The sequence below is a fragment of the Myotis davidii genome, unplaced genomic scaffold (assembly GCF_000327345.1).
Source record: "Myotis davidii unplaced genomic scaffold, ASM32734v1 scaffold228, whole genome shotgun sequence".
In the NCBI taxonomy this organism is placed as follows: domain Eukaryota; kingdom Metazoa; phylum Chordata; class Mammalia; order Chiroptera; family Vespertilionidae; genus Myotis; species Myotis davidii.
Window position 1 is genome coordinate 2,962,059 of NW_006300104.1, and position 20,400 is coordinate 2,982,458.

Consider the following 20,400-nt stretch of genomic DNA (forward strand, 5'->3'; position numbering starts at 1 on the left):
GCCAACAGGAGGATGGAGAGGCAAGAAAACTCTGCCATCTGAGGGGGTCACGGAAACCAGGGTGATTTCCTTGGAGAAGAGATGGCTCCGGGGGCACATGGTCGCCGTCTCCAGATTCTCAAAGGACCCTCACGGGGACTCTGGAGGCCGCACTGCGGCCTGAAGCCACGGGGAGGCTGACGTTGACTCCACGTCAAAGGGCTTTCCAAAAGCGTTCTGATCGGACGTGAAAGTAACACACACTCAGCGAAGGAACTGGGAAGCTGCGGATGAGCAGGAAGAAGACGAGCGGGCCCTCGTCACTCTCAGGGGCCAGCCCCGCGTGACCCGGCATTCCCTCCCTGCCTTTAGCTGTGGGTGGGTGTGAGCAGACGTCGCTGCCTCCTGTCATCAGAGGCCCAGGCAACTCGGGCCTCACCTCATCCCACCTGGAGACAGAACTGTCCTCCTGTCACCTCTCCTCAAAGTCCAAGCGCATGAGCGATGTGCACCAAGAACCTTCCGGAAGGCTCGGAGGAACCAGTGTGGGGGTTTACAACTTCCCAGACCCCACCATACAAACGGTCCCCCACCCGTCTCCTCCTTGGATGGGGGTTCTCTCTGGGCCCCCTCACTCTGCCTCCCTGGCCTCCCTCCACCTACGCGATTTTTCCCTGGCCCTTCATACTTCATTTTTTTTTTTTTTTTTTTTTTTTCCCTTTGTTATTGCCATTGATATTTTTTAAGAGAGAGTGGAAGGGAGGGAGGGAGGCGGGCAGAGAGAAGCATTGATGAGAGAGGTACATTGATTGGTTGCCTCCCGCACACTCTCTGACCAGGGCCAGGGCATGCATATTTCATTCTTTTGTAATTCATTTCATTGATTTGTGCCTCCTCTAAGTCCCCATCATGAGACCCCAGGAAGCAGGCGACCTTCCAGCCGACAGGACCCGCTCTCCTTCCTCAGGAGGCAGAGAGGGAACTGCTGGCCACTGTGCCTTCCTTATGCTCCTGGGACGTTTCTCCCCACCCCGGGAATCATCTCCCCAGGTCTTCCTGCGACTGCTGAGAGAAAGCAGCTGCTTACCACACCTGAGAGGGAGACACACCTGCACATATAAGCTTCTGCACTTACAAACATGGGATGCTATGCTTACCCTGGTTTGTCACCTGCTTTCAAAAACAACATATCACTAGTAAGTTTCCCGTGTGAGCTCTGTCTCCAGACAAGCGAGGCCATCTCAGGAGGCAGTGAGCTCCCAGGCCCCCGGGGTGAACAGGGGGGGTCTGCAGGATATGGGCAGGGGGCTTGAGGGTGGCTCAGCAGCTTCCCCAAAGCCCCTTCCTGCGCTGAGTCTGTGGGGTAGTGACAAGGGGACACCTGGAGTACTTAGGACTGGCAGGTGAGGCCCCCCTCAACCAGAGAGGGGTCTGAGCAGCAGCAGCAGGATGCTGCCTTCTGGGGTGAGCTGGGGCTCCCCAGGAAGCGCCCGGCACCTGTCTCAGGCCTGCTGGGGCAGTGAGGAGGTCAGCATTGCACAGCCTGACCTGGGCCTTTTCCAGATCTACATGTTCAAGTGCGTGTGGCGATGCTACAAACTCATCAAATGCATGAACTCGGCCGAGGAGAAGAGCACCTCCAAGATGCTGCCAAAGGTGAGCCTGGGGGGGTTCTGGGGAGTGTTGGCTCTGCCCCTCACTATGTCATTTGGGGAGGTCTCTCTCCCTTGCTGTGCCTCAGTTTCTCTGCTTGTAAGATGAGGGCTGGCCCAGAAGAACTCTGAAGATCTCTGGTAACCCAGGGTTCTTTCATGCAGGCACGCATCCAGTACTTTCTGCCTCTTATTGGCCTCATATCCAACCCCGGGGGTACCAAGAAAACTAAGACGCCACCCCATTCTAGAGGAGGGTATAGTCCAGAGTGAATTTAGACGCAGAAATCTGGTTGCAGCTCAGTGTGGTGTACAGGGGCCATGGGAGCAGGGGAGGCGGCTGGTCTCGTCTGGGGTGTCAGGGAAGCTTCCTGGAGGAGGGGACATTTGACCAAGTCTTAGACTGTCAATGGGTTCCGGTTAGCTGGGAAAGGTGCCCTGAGCAACAGCTGGTAGGAGAAGCGATGGGGAAAGGGCAGCTGGTTTAAATGACTTGTGGCTCACTTTCCCCATCTGTAAAATGGGCATTGTACTAGTCATGACTTTTTTTGGTTACAAGTGGCAGAAAGCCAACGTAATCTGACTGAAAAAAGAAGACGTATCAGTTCACAGAACTTGAAAGTCTCTTCCTCTGCTGTCCACTCCTGGAGGTCAGGGCCCCCTTTCACCCAGGTCTGTCTGGCTGAGTCCCGACATGCAGATGTGACCTGATCCTTCCCATCTTTTCAATCTCCTTTCCTCGGTGCGGGCTCCATTTTCAGGCAGCCCTTTCCTCATGGTGGCAAAATCGCTGCCAAAATCCCCAGGCTGACACCCCATCCGTTCAGCAACCCCAGCAGAAAGGCAGTCCCAGAAGCAGGTTAGATTGGACCAGCTTGGGGCACAAGCCTATGCCCAAACCAGTGATTATACACAGCCCGGGGGGATGAAACTCTAGTTTGAGGGGCCCCGTCCAGGTCATTTGTCCACCCCCTCCATCTGAGGGATGGGGCCAATTCTTCTGGAAGCAGATGGATTGAGAACGTTTTCCCAGGGAAAATGTGTGTGTCGTCCAGAGACAAGCCTGTTCACCACAGGAGCAGAAATGACACCTGTGGGGTGCATGCCAGGCCCGGCACATAGTAGGTACACCAGGTGCGCCAGCCACGGCACCGTTTTGTCAGAGGTGTGGTTCCTTCTGGCCAGTCCTCAGCCCTCACCTTTGTCCCTCCCAGGTGGTCCTGCCGTCCTACGAGGAAGCCGTGTCTCTGCCCTCCAAGACGCCTGAGGTGGGCCCGGCGCCACCCCCCTACTCCGAGGTGTGACTGCGCCAGGCCCCGTCCTGGTGCTGGGAGGGGCGGAGCTGCCTCGCAATCCGCTCCTTCTTCGCTTTGGCGGCCCCTGTGCCTGGGAGAGCCACCCAGCCGACTTCGGGACAATCTGCGTGTGTACCCCTCGCTGGCCTGCTATTCCCGTGGGGCCTGGGAGATGCTCACAATTGGGTCAACCCTTTAGGCTAAAGGAGTCCTTGGGTCTCTCAGAGATTCGCTCTAACAACACTTGGCTTATTTTAATCAGCTCTGATGTTTGTTTAAACAAGTGGTCGTTCTAAATTCGTTGAGTTTGGTTAAATAGCTTTCAGCTTGACCAGCTTAACCAAGTGGCTGACGAATGAAAACACACACACTTGTCAGTTCAGTAAAATAATTTGGTCAAACAACAACAGTCCGTCGCACTGATTTGTAAGTAGTCACTTCACACAGCAATTTCCTGAAGTAATTATCAATTAGTCCTTGCCCCGTCCCCGCCCAAGTCCATATGTTCAATTTCTTCAGATAGCTTGCTTAAATAATGATTGAGTCAGCTAACCCAGTCAATTTAGGATAGGGAATAACTTCAATAATAAAATGTCAGATAATTCAATCCAATCACGTAACTGGCTGCCCACTCTGGCCAAGGCAGTACTTCTGAGTGGCCGAATAATTGTTAATTCAAATGAAAATTCAGACAGTTGCCAAACCATCACTCAATAGCTAGTTCCAGGAAACAGCAATAACTTTGGTCATCGGACAGTCCTTCGAACACACATTGTTTTGCTTAAGAGTTACTATCGTCAACGAGCAGTCACGCGTGGTCAGGGTAGACACACAGCAGTGGGCTCCGTGGAATGGGTCGCCTTGACCACGGTCACCTCTAGTAACCAGCCACCAGTCCATTCCTCAGCTCAGTCCCTCCAACGCCCATCTGTCTGTAAGTGACCCGGTTCTGCCTGATGCTTGTGGTCAAGCAGAAATTCAGCCTTGAAATCAGGCAAATCCATTTGTTGGACTAAACCCACAGGTTAGTTCAGTCAAAACAGGCAAACCCTTGTGAGTGCAGACCGTGCCATGGGGGCTGGTGTTGGTGGTGCCGTGGGGAAGGTTTTGGCCCAACACCCCCTCTTTTGCTTGCTTCCCTGAGGTCGGGGGTTCCCAAGGGAGCTGACCCAAAGATGGAGATAGGGCCACAGGGGCAGGCTCTCGGGGTGTGTTGGGGGGTGCAGAGGAGAGGGCTATGCAAGAGGCTCTGTGCCAACACCTCACCAAATTGCTTTGTGTGTGGCTGGGAAGAAGTTCCAATAAAGCAGCAACATGCTTCTCTTGGGCTGATGTGGTTCCTCAAATATGGAGTAGGCGGGGCTCCATCACCCTCAACACACACACACACACACACACACACACACACACACACACACACACCAGCGCCACTGTGTGGCTGGGAAGAAGTTCCAATAAAGCAGCAACATGCTTCTCTTGGGCTGATGTGGTTCCTCAAATATGGAGTAGGCGGGGCTCCATCACCCTCAACACACACACACACACACACACACACACACATACACACACACACCCCTATTCGTTCCAGAGACTTACAGGGGAGCATGTCCAGCTGGGGAGTGTCATGACTTGGCACTGTTTCTGATTACAAATCATGGGCCATGTCAACACCATGGTGTCTCCCAGGTAAGGTGGGAACTCCACGCACCTGGAGAGCACCCACCCCAATCCAGATGCTCACTGGGGTGTTGCGATGGGTCAGACTTGCCTCCAGTTACCTACAGTGTAGGGTGGATGATGACAGACCCATAGCTAATTGTAATAGTTGGAGGAACAGCCAACACCATGACAGGGAAAGTTCGAGGGGCGTCAGGCAGTCAGAGAAGGCTTCCTGGAGGAAGTGTCACCAAGTTGAGTGAAGAATGAGTGGGCAGCCGTAAGCCAAGTGGGGCAGGATGCTCTAGGCCAGTGGTTCTCAACCTTCCTAATGCCACGACCCTTTAATACAGTTCCTCATGTTGTGGTGACCCCCAATTTCATGGTTACAAATTGAACATAATTAAAGCATAGTGATTAATCACAAAAACAATATGTAATTATATATGTGTTTTCCGATGGTCTTAGGCGACCCCTGTGAAAGGGTCGTTCGACCCCCAAAAGGGGCGCGACCCACAGGTTGAGAACCGCTGTTCTAGGCAAAAGTAGCAGGGTACGGTCGGTCGGCCTCTGTGGATGTGGGGGAGGGGAGCTGGGATCTGGAGCCCAGTTTCGCTGCCAGTGTGGAGGGCTGGAGGGAGGCTGGTGGCCTCTGGGGGCCTGGGCCAGCTGGGTCAGGAGGAGCCTTCGGGGACCTTCGGGTTCTTCGGCTGCAAGCCCACCTCGTCTAACTTTAGTCAAGAAGGACATTATAGGAAGGAGATGGTTCCAAGTAACAGAAACCTTAGTGAACTGAGCTTATTTTTTAAAAAAGGTGGTCATGGCACTTCTCGGTTCACATACAGGAAAAGCCCAGGAACCCCTGGCCTTAGGAGTGGTTGGACCTAGGAATCAAATTCTTCAATAATGCTTTCCTCTCTCCACCTCTTGCCTTCTTCCTCCTGGCCAAGCTGCTTCGGGCCTGCCTGACCGTGAAGTTGGCAGAGAGCCGGAGGCAGTGTGAGCTGGGCTCCCCTCACTGGTATCCAGAGACCTAACGGACACTTGAATGTCACAACCAGAAGTGCGGGCTTATCCTGGGACAGGGGAGCCTTTGAAGGGTTTGGGCAGTGGAGTCCCAGGGTCAGGTTTGGGTTTTAGGAAGGAAGAGACCACATGCAGGGACCCCGAGGAGGCTGGTGGGGTGACCTGGGGGAGGAAGGGAAGGGGGTGGGCTGAGAGGCCTGTCAGCTTTCCTTGAGGGTAGCAGGTTTCTTCAAGGGTTTCATCTGCTCTTCATCAGATCCCCAAGCAACGGATAAAGCGAGGCTGTGACAGAGATGGACAGCGCGCTCCCATCCACACGGAGGGCACAGGGGCCCAGAGACATCAAGTGACTTTCCCGAGGTCACACAGCGGTCAGGGATTAGACCAAGTGCCCCCACCCCCCCACCGCCGCCCCCCTCCAAATGGAGGTTGTTAAGAGGGGTTGGGTCCCAGCCTGTGTGAGCTCTTCTTGTGCAGGTCCATATGAAGAGCCACCGCCCCCCCCCCCACACACAAGCCCCCACCAAGTGGGGACTCGGGGCAGAGGTTACAGGAGGAAGGGACTGGCCTTGTCCCCAGCCTCCCATCCTCATCAAGAGGACACCACTCGGCCTGGCTGTGTGTCCCCAGGAATAGCTGAGGTGATGCCGCCACCCCCACCCCTGGCCTGGAGCCAAGAAACGGGCTGCGATGTATAGTTGGATTGTGCCCTGTGGGCAGGAGGCTGGGAGGGGGCCGGCCCAAGGAACAGGAAATAGCTGGGTTTGGGGAAGTCGCGTGGACCGGCCAGGCCAAGCCAGCCCGCGCTCCGCTGGGCAGCTCTCACCACGGCCCATCAATGCCCTGTTTGAGGCTCACACAGGGGTCCTTTGACAGGGCCAGGCTGGGCCACTGTTTCAGCCACTGAGAGGGCCTGTTTGCGCGAGCAGCCTGGAAGGGGCTGGCCCAGGACAGAGGGGTGCGCAGGCTGGGCAGGTGAGGGCCACCCGGGCGGCTGTCTCTCGGGGAGAAGGAGAGCCTGCAAAATCAAACTGGGTGCCAGGCACGAGCACCTTGGCCCTCAGGTTGGGATGGTGGCAGGAATGGTCCCTGCAATTGAGTGGACTCCTCAGTGTCCTCTTCGTGGCTCTCCCACTGGCCCCATGCGGCAGGTGCCGTGTGATGGTTATTCCTGGGCTTAGGGTTGGCGAGCCATGGCCCAAGGTCACAGTCCGTTGAGGGGCAGAGCTGGGCTTCGACTGCTATAGGCCTGACTGGAACCTGAGCTGGTCCCTCTGGTCCTTCCTGCCCCACAGCATCCACCTCCAAGGGGAGCAGAGCGATGGCCTGGAGGCCCTTGTCTATGGGCTGAGGTGTAGTCATTGTTGTATGCCCGGCCCTGAGGACAGGCCGGCTCCAGAGCTGTGATGGGGGGCGGGGTCCAGTGGCTCCAGAGCTGTGATGGGGGATGGGGTCCAGTGTGGGTGCCGTGCCCAGACAGAAGGAGGTGGCCCAGTGGAGGAGTGACCGGAGGAGTGACCGTGGGGCTGGGTACATTCAAGAGGCATTTGGGAGGCAGGACCTGCAGGGCCTGGACAGAGAAGGGAGGAAGACGGAGATCAAGGCTGGTGCCCAGGTTTGGAGAGCATCTGGGGAGGTGGTGCCCAGCTCTGAACTAGGGACACAGGGCGGGAACAAAAGATGTGTTGAGCTTTGTTTACACTTGAGCTACCGTGGGGGACACATGCCCAGGAGACAGCTGTGTCTTTAGGTCTGGAGTTCAGGACAGTGAGCAAGGAGGGAGGGGGGATGTGAGTGTCCTCTGTGGACCTGAGGGGTGATGTCACCCAGGTCCATGGAGGATCACACATCAGCCAGACACGAAGCCGACACGCCCTGTGATCAAAGCGCAGGCCTCCGTGGCCTGTCCGGCCTCTGGCTTCCAGCGTCTGACCACCTCCAGGGCCTGAGACCAGCACAGCATGTGTGAACCACATGAGACACACACACAGGGGCTGTGGCACCGCAGGCAGCCTGGCGGTGGGGCGTGTGCTCACTGTGCAGATGAGGACACCTGCGCTGATGGGCAGCTTCTCCACTTTGTGGGGTCTCCGCTGACTGTTGGGGAGACCAGAGATTCCTATCCAATCAGGCACCCTGGGACTGTCTCCAGTTTGCAATGAGATCGTTGTAAGTGCAAGGAAAGCAGTTCCCAGGTTAAAGGCAGTGGAGGACCCACCCTGGGCCCACCTGGGGTTTCTGGGTGGCATCTGAGAAGCAGCTACTGTGGGTGTCTGCGGCCACAGGCCCCTGCCCACCACCTGCCCGAGGCCCTTTGGGAGCCAGTGTGCACAGCCCGGTCTCTCTCCTCGGGTGCCCTGAGGAAGCCTGGCTAATTAGCCGCCGAGTGTCCGGCAGGCAGTGGGCTTGGCAGAGAGCGGTCGGCACAGGGAGCGACAGCCCTCCATAAACAGAGTCCGCCCGGTAAACAGTTCTGCTGCCACCTCAGGGGCCCCAGTGCTAAAGCAGGGCCCCGGCCTTGCAGCTCCCTCTGCCCACCTGCTGGGGGCACCATCCAGACCGGGAGACAGCCTGGGCGAAGGCCTGGAGACGGGGCCGCCTGTCACAGGGCCACTCCAGCCCGGGAGCCTCCCTTCCGGTCACTCACAGCTTCCAATTCCACAAGCGTGTTCGGCCTGGACCATGACAGGGCCAGGCTGCTGGAAGCTTACGCGTCGGTGGAGCTGAATTCCCACCTGAGGCTTTGGGAGAGAGGAAGTGCTCGTCCTGCAGCCCTCCAGGTGGGACAGTGGGAGGAACGGCCGTGCCCGGCATGTGGGAGGGAAGGTTTAAGTGTTCCTGGGGTTGGACATCCGCATGGAGGCTGCAGGTGAAGCCACCCGGACACGCTAACAGTCAGCAGGGCCAGGCCTGGCTCCCCAGTCTCCAACCTCCACAGGCCGCTTTCCTACCGGCTTCGTCGCGGAAGGTACCGGAGGGAAGGGCCTGGGGACTGGACCAGGAGAGCAACCAGGGAGCTGCCATTTGGGTAGGTCAGTTAGCAACGAGTCCTTCCCATGCTGACCTTGAAGCCACTTCCCCCCAGACTGAAAAAGGCTTCATTTCCTTGTCAGTCCCCTGCCCTCTTCCCTCCTTCCCTTGCTCTATGCCCAGATATGCCACCCAAGGCAGGCAGGATTCTACGATGCCCTCCAATGACCTAGGACCTGTCTAGTCTTCTCCCTTCCTGTGGGAGGAGCTGGTGACTCTGACAGGACAGTGGCTCTGGGATTAGGTTATGTTACATGGCACGGTTAACTGAGAGAGGGACATGATCGGGGTGGGCCTGGCCTAATCAGGTGGTCCCTTCCAAGGGACCGGGCTCTTCCTGAGGAGGGGACTCTGCATGGGAGAGATGTGAAGCCGAGGAGGCCTTGGAAGGAGCTGCGGTGGCCTCCAGGACTGAAGAGAGGCCTGGCTAACAGCCGGCAAGGGGCTGGGGGCGGGAGGGGGTTTAGCCCGACACCAGCAAGGAACTGAACTCTGCCAAGCACTGTGTGAACCTGAAAGCGGATCTGAGCCCCAGAGAAGAACACAGCCAGCCCAATTCTGTATTTCAGCCCGAGAGGCACTGAGCAGAGAGCCCCGTTTAGCTGTGCCCCAACTTTAGACCTACGGGAACTCCCAGGTAACACATTGGTGCTGATGCAAGCTGCTAAGTTTGCGGTAATTTGTTACAGACTATCAGAAAGCGAAAGTACCACCTCCTCCCAATGGGGAGGAAGTTTTATTTTATTTATATCTTTTTAAAACATGTGTTTATTGATTTTTTAGAGAGAGAGGAAGGAAGAGGGACAGAGAGAGAGGACAGAGAGAGAGGAACGTCGAATTGGCTGCCTCCTGCATGGGTCCTGACCGGGAATCGAACCAGCGGTCTCTTGGTTCCTGGGTCGATGCTCAACCACTGAGCTACACCAGCCAGGCAGGAAGTTTTATTTCTTTCCTCCTTAAGCTTCTAAGTGGCGGCAACAGCAATAATCCCGAATGTCTGAAATCTTGGTCGGTGTAGATCCAAAGTTTTGAAGTTGAAGGAGGAAAGAGCCAAGGGGAACACTGTTCACATATCGTCATGGGCTCCTCTCGGTCTCGGGGGCTCTGTTTTGAGGCGGAGGGGAAGCAGCAGGGAGTTTAGGCAGCACGAGTCGAGGTTGGGTAATTTGGAAAATGGGGGAGGAAATACATTCTCTTCTGCTAACTGGAGGATTACATTAAGTTTAGAGCCCAAATCTTTCAGAAGGAAAGAGACAAATTGAACCTCCACGGGGAACTGGCACCAGGCTGCTAAAAAGGATGTTTGTAAGAAACAAGGAAGTTTTCATTAGGGAGGATTCAGCTCAGTGGAGACGTGACCGTGACCTTCAGGTCACTGAACATAGTACACCAGCAGGCGTGCTCGCTTCAGAGTTGATGGAATACTCTTTGGGGGATAGCAAGCTCCCTACCCAAGAGCTGTTCCCAAGACAGAGAGAGGATTTATGTTTCATCTGGGAGGCTGGACGAAATTGGTGGTTTGGTTACATCAGAACCAGCTGGAGAGCTTAGGCATACAGGTTTGCTGGGTCTGGGATGGGGCCTGAGAATCTGCTTTTTTATAAACTGATGAAAAAAAGTAGGTCCAGAGGCTAAGAAACACTGATCAGACTGTCCAACCTCAGAGAGAAGGGAGGGCGGGGAGTAAGAGATCAACCAAAGGACTTGTATGCGTGCATATGAGCATCACCATGGACACGGACACTGGGGCGGTGGGGCTTGTCCTGGGGGACAGGAGTGGTGGTGGGGGGAGTTAATTGGGAAAAAGGAGACATATGTAATACTTTAAACAATAAAAACAAAAAAACAAACCTTTACCGAACTTGTTGCCGGTTCGGGGTAACTGAAGGAGGGATAAAACAGAATAATGCAGCTGATCTAGATGGGGATGCTGTTCTGTTCAGCATGATTGACAGTGGAGTCCTTCCCCACGGGAACCTCTGGCAGCGCCCCCAGCTGGCCACAGGGTCCTGTACAGACACCTCCCTTTGTCGGGGCTGTCCTCCCCTAGGAGAGACCCAAACACGGCCTCGTCTTGGACTCTTGCACTGGGAGAGCTTTGCCTTAGCTTCGCTAACATTCCCCCAAAGCAGGTCCCGAGACACAGACTTGGGCACAGGCCGTTTATTTGGGATGTGGTCCCAGGAAACACAGTGAGAGGGGAGGTAAGGCAGGGACGGGATAAAAGCCAGTAACAAGTGCATTAACAACCAGTTCACTACTGTGGGCGATGGGGGCTCACTCCTGTTGGGGACCCCCACCCCGCAGGGCCCGTGAGGAGCACATCTCAGAACTGTCCAGCAGGGGGCAGTGGGAAGCTGGGGTATTTGTTCACAGTGCCCATCCCCCGCTGGGTGAGGGCTGCCCTCCGGGTGTGGAATGCCCAGGCTGCCTTGCTCACTGTCAGGGTGATGGGAGCTGCCTGCTGCAGCTGTAGGTGAACACAGAGGTGGGCTGAGGGGCCATGGGGAGGGGGACCAACTGGGCCTAGGCCTGCTACAGTTCCCAGTGCTAAGCCCAAGCCCTCCCTCTACAGAGTCTACACGATTGATTGACAGCGGGAACCTCTGACACCTGCCCCCACGGCTATGGGCTGACCCTCTGGCCACAAGAAGCCATCCAGCACGGGTGGACTCTGTGTTTTTAACCACCTCTCCAGAATGAGCAAGATGGGTGCAGGATGTCTGAGTCTCCTTCAGAGCCTGAGATTCAAGGTTTTATGTTTCCCCCAAACAAGATGAGTCACTGGGCACAACTTCTGAAAATGGCTGCTGCAAAAGGCAGAGTCTCAGGGCCCCTGGGGTGAGAGTCCTTAACCCCAGTAAGTCAAATCTGAAAAAAAATGTGCTGCCATTAAGGCCAAAAAAAATGTGCTAAAACTAAGGACAGTGTGACTCATTGTGTGGCAGAGAACAGAGGGCGATGGGGGAGGGGAGGGAGAGAGGCTGGCATGGCCGGAGAGGAGCTTTTGAAGTGCCCTAAATGCCAGCTAGGTTTGAATTTTCATGGAGAGGGAATATAGTGCCAACAGCAGCTTTCTTCACCGGGGAGGGGTCCCTGCTCACTAAATACCCACGTCCCACCCCAGGACTGCTAGGCAGTCAGGTGCTGTGCACTCCATGTCGGAGGCAGTAAGAGAGACCCGTGCTGTCCCTCTCTCATCCACGTGGCTGGAGATGAAGGACTTGGACACGATGGGACAGAAAGTTAGAGGCCGCCGTGAGAGCCTGTGCAGAGAGGTCACTGTCCACTATCCACCCGTGTTATGAGACAGAAACAGGCCCTTGTGTTAAAGCCATTGTGATCGAGGGCTTGTTTGTTACTGCAGCTTAACCTGTTCTATCCTGACTACGACAGAAGACACGGTGAAAACAACACTGACGCAGCATTCACCACATTTCCTTCTCAACCACCGGTGCCACTGCCATAGAGACCCCAACTTACAGACGGGACACCCAAAAGCAGAAATGTGAAGGGAGTCACCTGCAGTCAACGCCACTGGCAGGTGACAGAATCAAACCCAGCTCTGTTTGGTCCCAAAGTGGTTTCGCTTCACAGGATGCCTCTGAGTCTGGCCTGCGTGCCACTGGCAGAACGCAAGGTAATTTTTGGCACTAAGTGGATGAAAAGGCTACATCGAACTTGTGTCTAATGTATTTAAGGGCATACATATCAGAACAAACATATAAACTATATCAAACCAGTGATGTCATGGCTGTTACTTCTTAGGAGCAGGAGACATTTTTTCAACCAACAAGTGCGTTTGGATTTCGAGAGAAAGAGGAAATAAATCGTTCTCTTAAACTGGGGCAAAGGAGCCGGTCAAGGTTTATGTGGATGCAGCCACACTGTGACAACGGTGGGGGGCGGGCGGGAAGGGGCATGCTGCCCCAGACAGGGCTGCATCTCTTGTCTTGGGAGCTCAAGGTGACCAGGTTCGCTTTTTTGGAGAGAAACGGAGCTTTGGGGGCGGAGCGGGAGTCCGGTGCGCTTTCCACTGAGCCACACGGCCGAGGGGCGCCTCACTTGATCACAAATGCTCTCTCTCTCTCTGGGATAAAACACTAAAGGCTTTAAGTTTCTGGCAACCTGAGGTGTGAGGTGTGTGAAAACAGGGAGAGGAGACAGCAAGAGTCCTGCCTGGGGAGCAGCCTGGAGGACGGCCCCTCCACGCATTTTTTCCTCTGGCCAAGACCGGACACACTGTTCCCAGTTTTGACTCCTGGGGAGACATGTTTCACATTTTTCAAAGACAAATATTTATTCTCTTTCCTCAATGTATATGCTGAACTTCCAGGTCCCCCTGCCCGCAGCCCGGCTCTGGCTCTGGAATGTAAAGCTGCCCCCTTTCGGGGCAGCTCCCTCTCTGTTCCTGAAAGCTTACCTGTCGCACATTTCTGTGGCTCCGCTAATGAGCGGAGAAGTGACCCAGAAAAGGCGCCTGTGTTCCTCCCAGGCGTCCATAGACCGGCCATTCAGAGCCCGAGCTGAAAGGGCTGTTTCATGGGCCCAGCTGCCGCCCCGGCCAACAGCTCTGCACCGGAGCCCTGGACACAGCCCGTCCACGGGGGGAGGGGGCTCTGGGCGAGGGGCCCCAGCTCACGTTCTCCTCGTCCACTGTTCCCGGGCCGTGGGGGGAGCGCTCTGCCTCTGTCACCACCGGTCCCCTTTGCTCACTCCAGTCTGACCCTTCATCATTAGTTTTTTCCTTTTTTAAAAAAATATATTTTTATTGATTTCAGAGAGGAAGGGAAAGGGAGAGAGAGATAGAAACATCAATGATGACAGAATCATTGATCGCTGCCTCCTGCACATCCCCTGATGGGTATAGAGCCCACAACCGGGCATGTGCCCTGACTGGGAATCGAACCCTGGTCTGCTGGTTCATAGGTTGAGGCGCAACCACTAAGCCACACCAGTCGGGCAGTTCTTTCTTTTAGTGCATTTCTTCATTTGCACACCAGGCACCCTGCTCCAGGCACCATGCTGGGTCCTGGAGATTCAGTGGTGAGCGAGACAGGCCAGGCCCCTGCTTCGGGGGAGCTGACACATCGGGGTCGGGGGCAGTAACACATTCAGAACACCATTGGGGGAAGTGACAAGTTCACGGCCATCATGCCTGCCCTGTCTCTGGAGAAGAGAATTAGGCTTAGAAGTTGCAGAGGGAAAGAAACCAGCAGCACCCCGTTTTAGAAATGGGGGAGGGCTAAGAATTATATGAATAAATGAACTTACATGGAAATGCTTTTAACTTCCTCGTTCTCTTAAACTGGGGCAAAGGGGACTGAGACCTAGCTCCAGGCTTGATTCTGCCTCTAACTGGCTGAGTGGCTTAGGCAAGTCATGGACTTCTCTGGGCCTCAGTTTCCTCATCTGACAAATGAGCTAATATACTTGGATCTGCTGGCATCGAAGGTTTGCTGGGAGAACAAAGAAGTACAGTGACAGCGTGAGCGACTGCACCATTATTGATGAAGGTTGTGAGAATGTCGGCTGGGTCAGCTGTGCCCGGCAATCATTTTAAGGATAATATTTGTACATTTCCTTTTATTAAGGTACAACTTACATAGAGTGAAGTGCACAGGTCTTAAGTGTTAATGATTCTACCCCCTGGGAAGATAATACTTCTTTGGCCCCCATCTCCACTTCTGTCCTCTCCTTGCCTCCTTCCGTGGTCCCGGGAGGCGGGCAGGCCAAGTACTGCCATTCCCACTGCATCATAAGAAGCCAAGGCTCAGAGAGGTTAAGTCAGCAGCTCCAGGGCACACAGCTGGTCAACAGCAGAGATGGATTTGAAGCTGGGTCTCGCAGGGGGCCAAGCCCATGCTCTTTTCACTTTACCCCATCGACTACTGGCCCTAGATGCAATGGTAGGGACCATTCCTGATTATGTTCCTTTATTTTTAAAAATTTTTATTGATTTTTAGAGAGAGAGAGAAAGGGAGAGGGAGAGAGAATCATTGATGTGAGAATGAAACATTGATTGGCTGCTTCTGCATGCATCCTAACTAGGGATTGAACCTGCAACCCAGGCATGTGTCCTGACTGAGAATCAATGGGCGACCTCTCAGGGCACGGGACGACCAACCGACTGAGCCACACCGGCCAGGGTTATGTTCTTTATTTACAAACCTTTATTTTTGCCTCCTCCATGCAGACCCTGGGCTGGGCCTGGATGCAGAAATGAATCGACCACACTCTTACCTACTCATGGATGAGACAGACAATGTACAGAAGCCCAGGGAGGGTGCCGAACGCAGGGGAGCGGGGAGGAGGTGGGCCTGGAGAAGGCACCTCCACCACATTACACCTGAGAAAGCAGGCAGCTGAGAACACCGGCCGGGCACTTCCCGGCAGTGATACTTCTCAGCTGTGTGACTTGAGACAAGTTGCTCCACCTCTCTGTTCTTCAGTCCCTCACCTGGGAAATGAGGGTATTAATAGTAGCTGCCTCACAGGATTGTCAAGAGAATGAAATGAGATCGTCCGTGTAACTCTGCTCCTCTAATCAACTCTAGGAGGTAGGCACTGTTCGCATCCCGTTTCCAGGTGAGGAATTGGAGGCACGGAGAGGTGAAGCAACTTGCCCAGGGTCACACAGGTAGCTTATCGCAAATCCGGCTCATCTGCCTCCAAGTCTGTGCCCTCGGCCATCTTTGCTGCCTGGCACCTACCGAGCACTCATGTACACGTGACTCCAGTTATGATCTTGGAAGAGTCTGTTTGGCAGGGTGGGTGGGAGGAAGGACCATCTGGGCAGATTGCCCTGCAAGTGCAGAGCCTTGGACCAGAGCTCGGAGAACCCAGGTGCAGCTGGAGAGCAGGCCTCACGTGGAGAGGCAGCGGGTAGCTGAGGCCGGAGAAGGGGGGTGTGTTTAATGAGAAAATTGGGGTTGAAATTGCAGGTGAGAGAAGAATCGGGGTGTGGGATAGGCCGCAGGGCAGGGCTGGGGTGTGAGGCCAAGGACTCAGGTCTCCCCGGCCTTGGAGTCGCAGCCGCAGGTCCGTGCAGGCTCCAGCCGCGGGAGGAATGCCCTCCGCCCACCTGAGATTTCCTGAGCTGCAGCTGCAGCTCTGGTTGCTTCTGGAGGCAAAGGAGGCCTTGTGGTTACGGGGGCCTCTCCAGCCCTTTCCCGGCTTCCTCCCTGCCCTCTCTGGAGGGAGGGAAACACACCGCACACACAGCCCCTTTTAGCCTGGCCCCACCCCCCCAGGAGGCAAGGGGCAGGGCAGGGCCTCCTGGCTGGGAGGCTGGGCGGCAAGGTTGATAAGACCCGGAGCCTCCTGGCCCCCACAGCTGTGCTGGCTGCTGCCCGCGCTGCCAGGACCATGAGGGTCATCCCTGGTGCCGTCCTCGTGCCCTGCCTTCTGCTGCTGCTGCACCTGGCCCCACGCACACATGGCCTCGCCCCCCAACCCAGAGGTGAGGGGGCCTATGTGAGGTGGGGGACATTGGACGACTGGCCGCTGACCAACAGCCTGGGGACTGGGCACTGAGATGGGCAGAGAGCAAATGGATCCAAGAGAGGAGAGGGCGGGAGGCAGGGTGGTCGGCGCGGGAGCAGACAGAGATGGTGACGCGCACAAGGGCCAGGGCTGAAGTGACCCTCAGTCTGTCCTGTCCGGGCCATGAGTGGGCTTCTCCCTGGAGCCTTAGTGTTTCCTGGGGTTTCTCAGGCCCCGGGCTGCCTGCAGGGCCCATTCACGCTGCAGGGACTGCTGTCTCTTGGGTCCCTGAGGGCAGAAGCTACGCAGAGAGCGCTGATGCCTGGGGCCGCACCGTGCCCAGGGCTGAATGTATGGCTCTGTGAGGTGTGTACCTCTGGGGGTCGGGGGGCTCCATTTCTGGTCACCAGCCCTTTCAGCGCATCCTGGATTGGGGTCCATGCATGCTGTACCCTTTCCAGAGTTTCAGCTGTGGCCCCTGAATTCTGGAATACCCAACTCTTCGCTTACAGATGGGGAAGCTGAGGCTGCACAGGGGAGGACCTAAGACCACCCAGTGAGAGAGCCCCAGAGCCTCCTGGGTCTTGATCATTGCTCTATGCTGTGGCCATTTCCCCTCTTTCTCCCTGCCTCAGTTTACCCATTGTGCCATTAGCTAGAGGGGACCAGGGAGCGGCTGCAAGGTCATTTCTAAGGCCCCTGGGGGAACTCTGATGCCTGGGTAGGGGACTGGGGCTGGGAGCTGGGACCTGGGGCCGCTGAGAGCACGCTCCCATTCCCGTATTTGGGAGAAGCTGGGCTCAGTCTGGACTCCTTGTGGGTGGAGAGGGAACAGCCTTTGCCCTGAGCCCCGCTGGCTGCAGGCCCAGGCCAGTGACCTCATCAAGCGGTAGCTGTTCTCCCCGCGGCAGAGGAAACAGAAGCTCCCAGAGCTGCCTCCCTGGGAGTCTGGACAGACATCTCTCCTTGGGGGGGGGTGCCGGGTGCCCTGGGGACCCACCTGGTCAGGCCGCCGTGGCGGCTACTAGACATTTCTGCCCCTTCCCCTGCCCTTGGACACCAGCCAGCAGGCCGCGCCAGGGAGGGAAACTGGGCCCACTTGGTGATTTGCTCTGATGTTCAGATGAAAGAGCCCATGTTGACAGGCGCTGTGTTGGGCCTCAAGGCCGCGTCCACCCCGGAGGGCCCACCCTCGGCGCCCTGCGGCCCAGCTCAGAGAAACAGCTGCTCCTTGTTTATGGAGGCTCTCTGGGCACAAACCTGAGCAGCAGGTTTTAAAGGGCAGCCTGCCTTTGCTGCTCCCTGAACACCCACTGCAGGCCTAGCCCTGGGCTGGCACCCGATGTGCACTTCTGCTCGTCCTCAAAGGATCCTGGCAGGAAGGGATTATCAGCCCATTGTACAGATGAGGAAACTGAGGCTCAGAGAGGTGAAATGAGTCACCCAAGGCCAGAATCTGAGCCTCTTTCCCAGGAGCTGAGCTGTGAGGCCGGGTGTCCACATGCTGGTCAAGGCTCAAGACAGCCTGGCTCCAGGGCAGGCTACGCTGCCCGAGGCCTCCGGTCAGTGTCCAAGCAGCCCCTGATGCTCTGCCCCGTTGCCTGAGTGTCTCGTCCAGCCTTCTGATCTCTGCCCCTTGCTCTTTGCCACCTCCCTCCTCCTCCTCCCAGGGCACCTCTGCCGGACCCGGCCCACGGACCTGGTGTTTGTTGTCGATAGCTCGCGCAGCGTAAGGCCCGTGGAGTTTGAGAAGGTGAAGGTGTTCCTGTCCCAGGTCATCGAGTCGCTAAATGTGGGGCCCAATGCCACCCGAGTGGGCGTGGTCAACTACGCCAGCTCCGTGAAGCAGGAGTTCCCGCTGCGGGCCCACCTGTCCAAGGCCGCGCTGCTTCAGGCCGTGCGCCGCATCCGGCCGCTGTCCACGGGCACCATGACTGGCCTGGCCATCCAGTTCGCCATCACCAAGGCCTTGAGTGATGCTGAGGGCGGTCGCGCCAAGTCCCCGGACATCAGCAAGGTACACGCCCCCTTCCCCCGCCCTGCTGGGGTCCCCCAGTTTGCAGGCTCCCACTGGGTGCTGAGAGCTTTGCCTGCGTACACTGGAATTCTCCCAGCACCCCTGTGAGGTGGCCAAGAGAAGTGGCAGAGCCGAACCCATCTTCGGACCCCAGGGATGTATTTGATTATTTCTGTTTAGTTGACCTTGGCTTCCCAGGCAGCCTGGGCTCCTCGAAGGCAGGGTGAGGCAGTTCAGATGTTCACGTGATGGTCAAGGGCATGAGCATCACCACCAGCCTGTCTGGGTTCAAGTCCCTGCTCCACCACACTAGCCTCTGAGCGAGTTACTTCATCTCACGTGCCTCAGTTTCCTCACCTGTAAAATGGGAGTCACATAAGCCTCCTCAAAGGGCTCCGAGGAGGACTAAACGAGTTTGTAAGCACAAAGTGCTCAGAACAGGCTTGGTACTTAACGAGCCCCGTTACGCGCTAGCTAATGGCTTATTTAATACGCCTTCGAGGGCAGGGGCTCAGACACACACGTTGCACAGTCAGCGAGGGCTCGGGGCGGAGCTGGGTGTGCCACAGACCTGGGAAATGGTGTGATTTTTTCCCCCAGGACTCAGCCCAGGGCCTGCGAATCCAGTCCTCTCCCCAACTGGTCCTGCACAGGCTCCAGAACCTCCCCATCACTGTCCTGTTGGACGAAAGACTTGCCATTTACCTGCCCAGGGCCCTAGCCCAGGGAAGCATTCTTCCTCACCCCCTTCTGTACCCCATTCTCTGGCACACAGTGCATGACTGAGACATGCACATCGACTGAATACAGTCCTGCCCGGAGGTGGTGTCTCCTTTTCACGGAGGAGGAAGCTGAGGTACAGGGAGCTTACACAGCTTGCCCAGCTCAAAAGTGGGAGAAGTGTTCCCAGACAGCAGCATAGAGCCCCAGCCATCACAGCCCTCCAAGAAATGACACCTCGGGCAGCCTGCTGGTCTTATTTTGTAGGGGCCACTGACAAGTTCCGACATGAGGCTGATGGTCAAGGTGACTGGGAGGATGTGGTGGCCTGGGTGGTCCCAGTGGAGAGAGGTGAAGGGGTGGGTGGTGACATCTGGAGTTGTCAAGTCCCCAGAGCTAACCGCTTCACCCCGGCTCAGGCCAGTGGCCTGGGGTGGGCACGGGAGGAGAGGTCCTCCATTTGTTGAGACAGAGACAGAGGTCGGGGAGCCGGCACCAGAATTAGACGTTCTGCCTGGAATTCACCCGTGGGAAGCCCTACAAGGTGGATGGAAAGTCCCAAAACTGGATTGAAGGGGACTCAGGGAGACAGTGGAGTGGGCCTCTGAGGAAGGCCTGTGGCTGGGAATAGTCTGGGCTAGGTTTTCAGAGCCAGGAGCCCAGGCCTCCGGCCGGGAAGAGATTGTGCAAGCTCACTCCCCACGGGACCCAGGGCAGTGATGCTACAGATCATAGCCCCCCTTCCTGGCTTCTGACCCTGAGTCATCTCACCACAACCTCCTTTTGCAGATGAAGAAGCAGAGGCTCGAAGGTGAGCTGTGACTTGTGGGGGGGCTGCAAGTCTAACCCCTGTCCAAACCACTATATACAGGTCACAGGTGGGGGGTGGGCACCCGGGCCAGGGGAGGGGACCCAGGAACCAGAGCAGATCCGGGTCAGAAGCTGAGAAGCAGCCCAGGGGGCAGGATGCCCAGTCCCAGCCTCTGGCAGAGCCGTGAGGACCCAGCTTCAGAGCAGGTTCTGGCAGGGGGAGATGAGGGCCTGGCTCCGCGCCAGGGTCCCCTCTGTCTCTCTTTCCAGGTGCAGAACAGAGGAGCCTTGTGGGAGGAGGGCAGGCAGGCGTTTCCTCTGTGGAAAGGACACCCAGCACCCGGGAAGGGAGGGAGGAAAGGTGGCCTCCTCCTTTCCTCTGATGGCATCTAGGTGGGAGGGCCCCTCCCTCTGCCGCCCTCTGGTGGCCAAAAGGCAGAACCGCACGGTGTTGGGCACACTTGGGCCCCCTGAGAGGCCCCAGTCTGGGCGGAGCGGGTGGGGGTGGGGAGACCTGGTCCCGACCTCTGCCTGCCGGATACAGGCGACATCAGACACCCCAGTGGGGCGGGAGAAACCTCAGCCTGGTCTTTCCGTAGAGGACACCTGTCTTGTCCTCTAGACTCGCTCTCTTCCCGGGGCAGAACCCTGGCGGGGCAGTGGATCCGTCTGCAACGAGCTAGGCTCGGTCTCCTCTCCCGCCAGCGGCCCGGCCCGGGGTGTGCTGCAG

The 20,400-nt window shown here is 56.6% G+C and overlaps 2 protein-coding genes across 3 annotated transcripts in view; both read left to right on the plus strand.

Annotated features, from left to right (window-relative positions):
* The window catches only part of LAPTM5 (lysosomal protein transmembrane 5), a 26,823-nt gene extending 22,574 nt beyond the window's left edge, over positions 1-4,249 (plus strand). For both annotated transcript variants that reach the window (XM_006776474.2, XM_015572308.1), the window contains exons 7-8: positions 1,543-1,635; positions 2,846-4,249. In XM_006776474.2, coding sequence (XP_006776537.1) covers positions 1,543-1,635; positions 2,846-2,935 — 183 coding nt within the window. In that variant the 3' untranslated portion in view covers positions 2,936-4,249. The remainder of the gene's footprint in view (positions 1-1,542; positions 1,636-2,845) is intronic.
* An 11,757-nt stretch (positions 4,250-16,006) lies between these two features.
* Positions 16,007-20,400, plus strand: part of MATN1 (matrilin 1, cartilage matrix protein) — an 8,119-nt gene continuing 3,725 nt past the window's right edge. The window contains exons 1-3 of the mRNA XM_015572266.1: positions 16,007-16,100; positions 17,794-18,140; positions 19,650-19,671. Of these exons, the coding sequence (XP_015427752.1) occupies positions 16,007-16,100; positions 17,794-18,140; positions 19,650-19,671 (463 nt within the window). The remainder of the gene's footprint in view (positions 16,101-17,793; positions 18,141-19,649; positions 19,672-20,400) is intronic.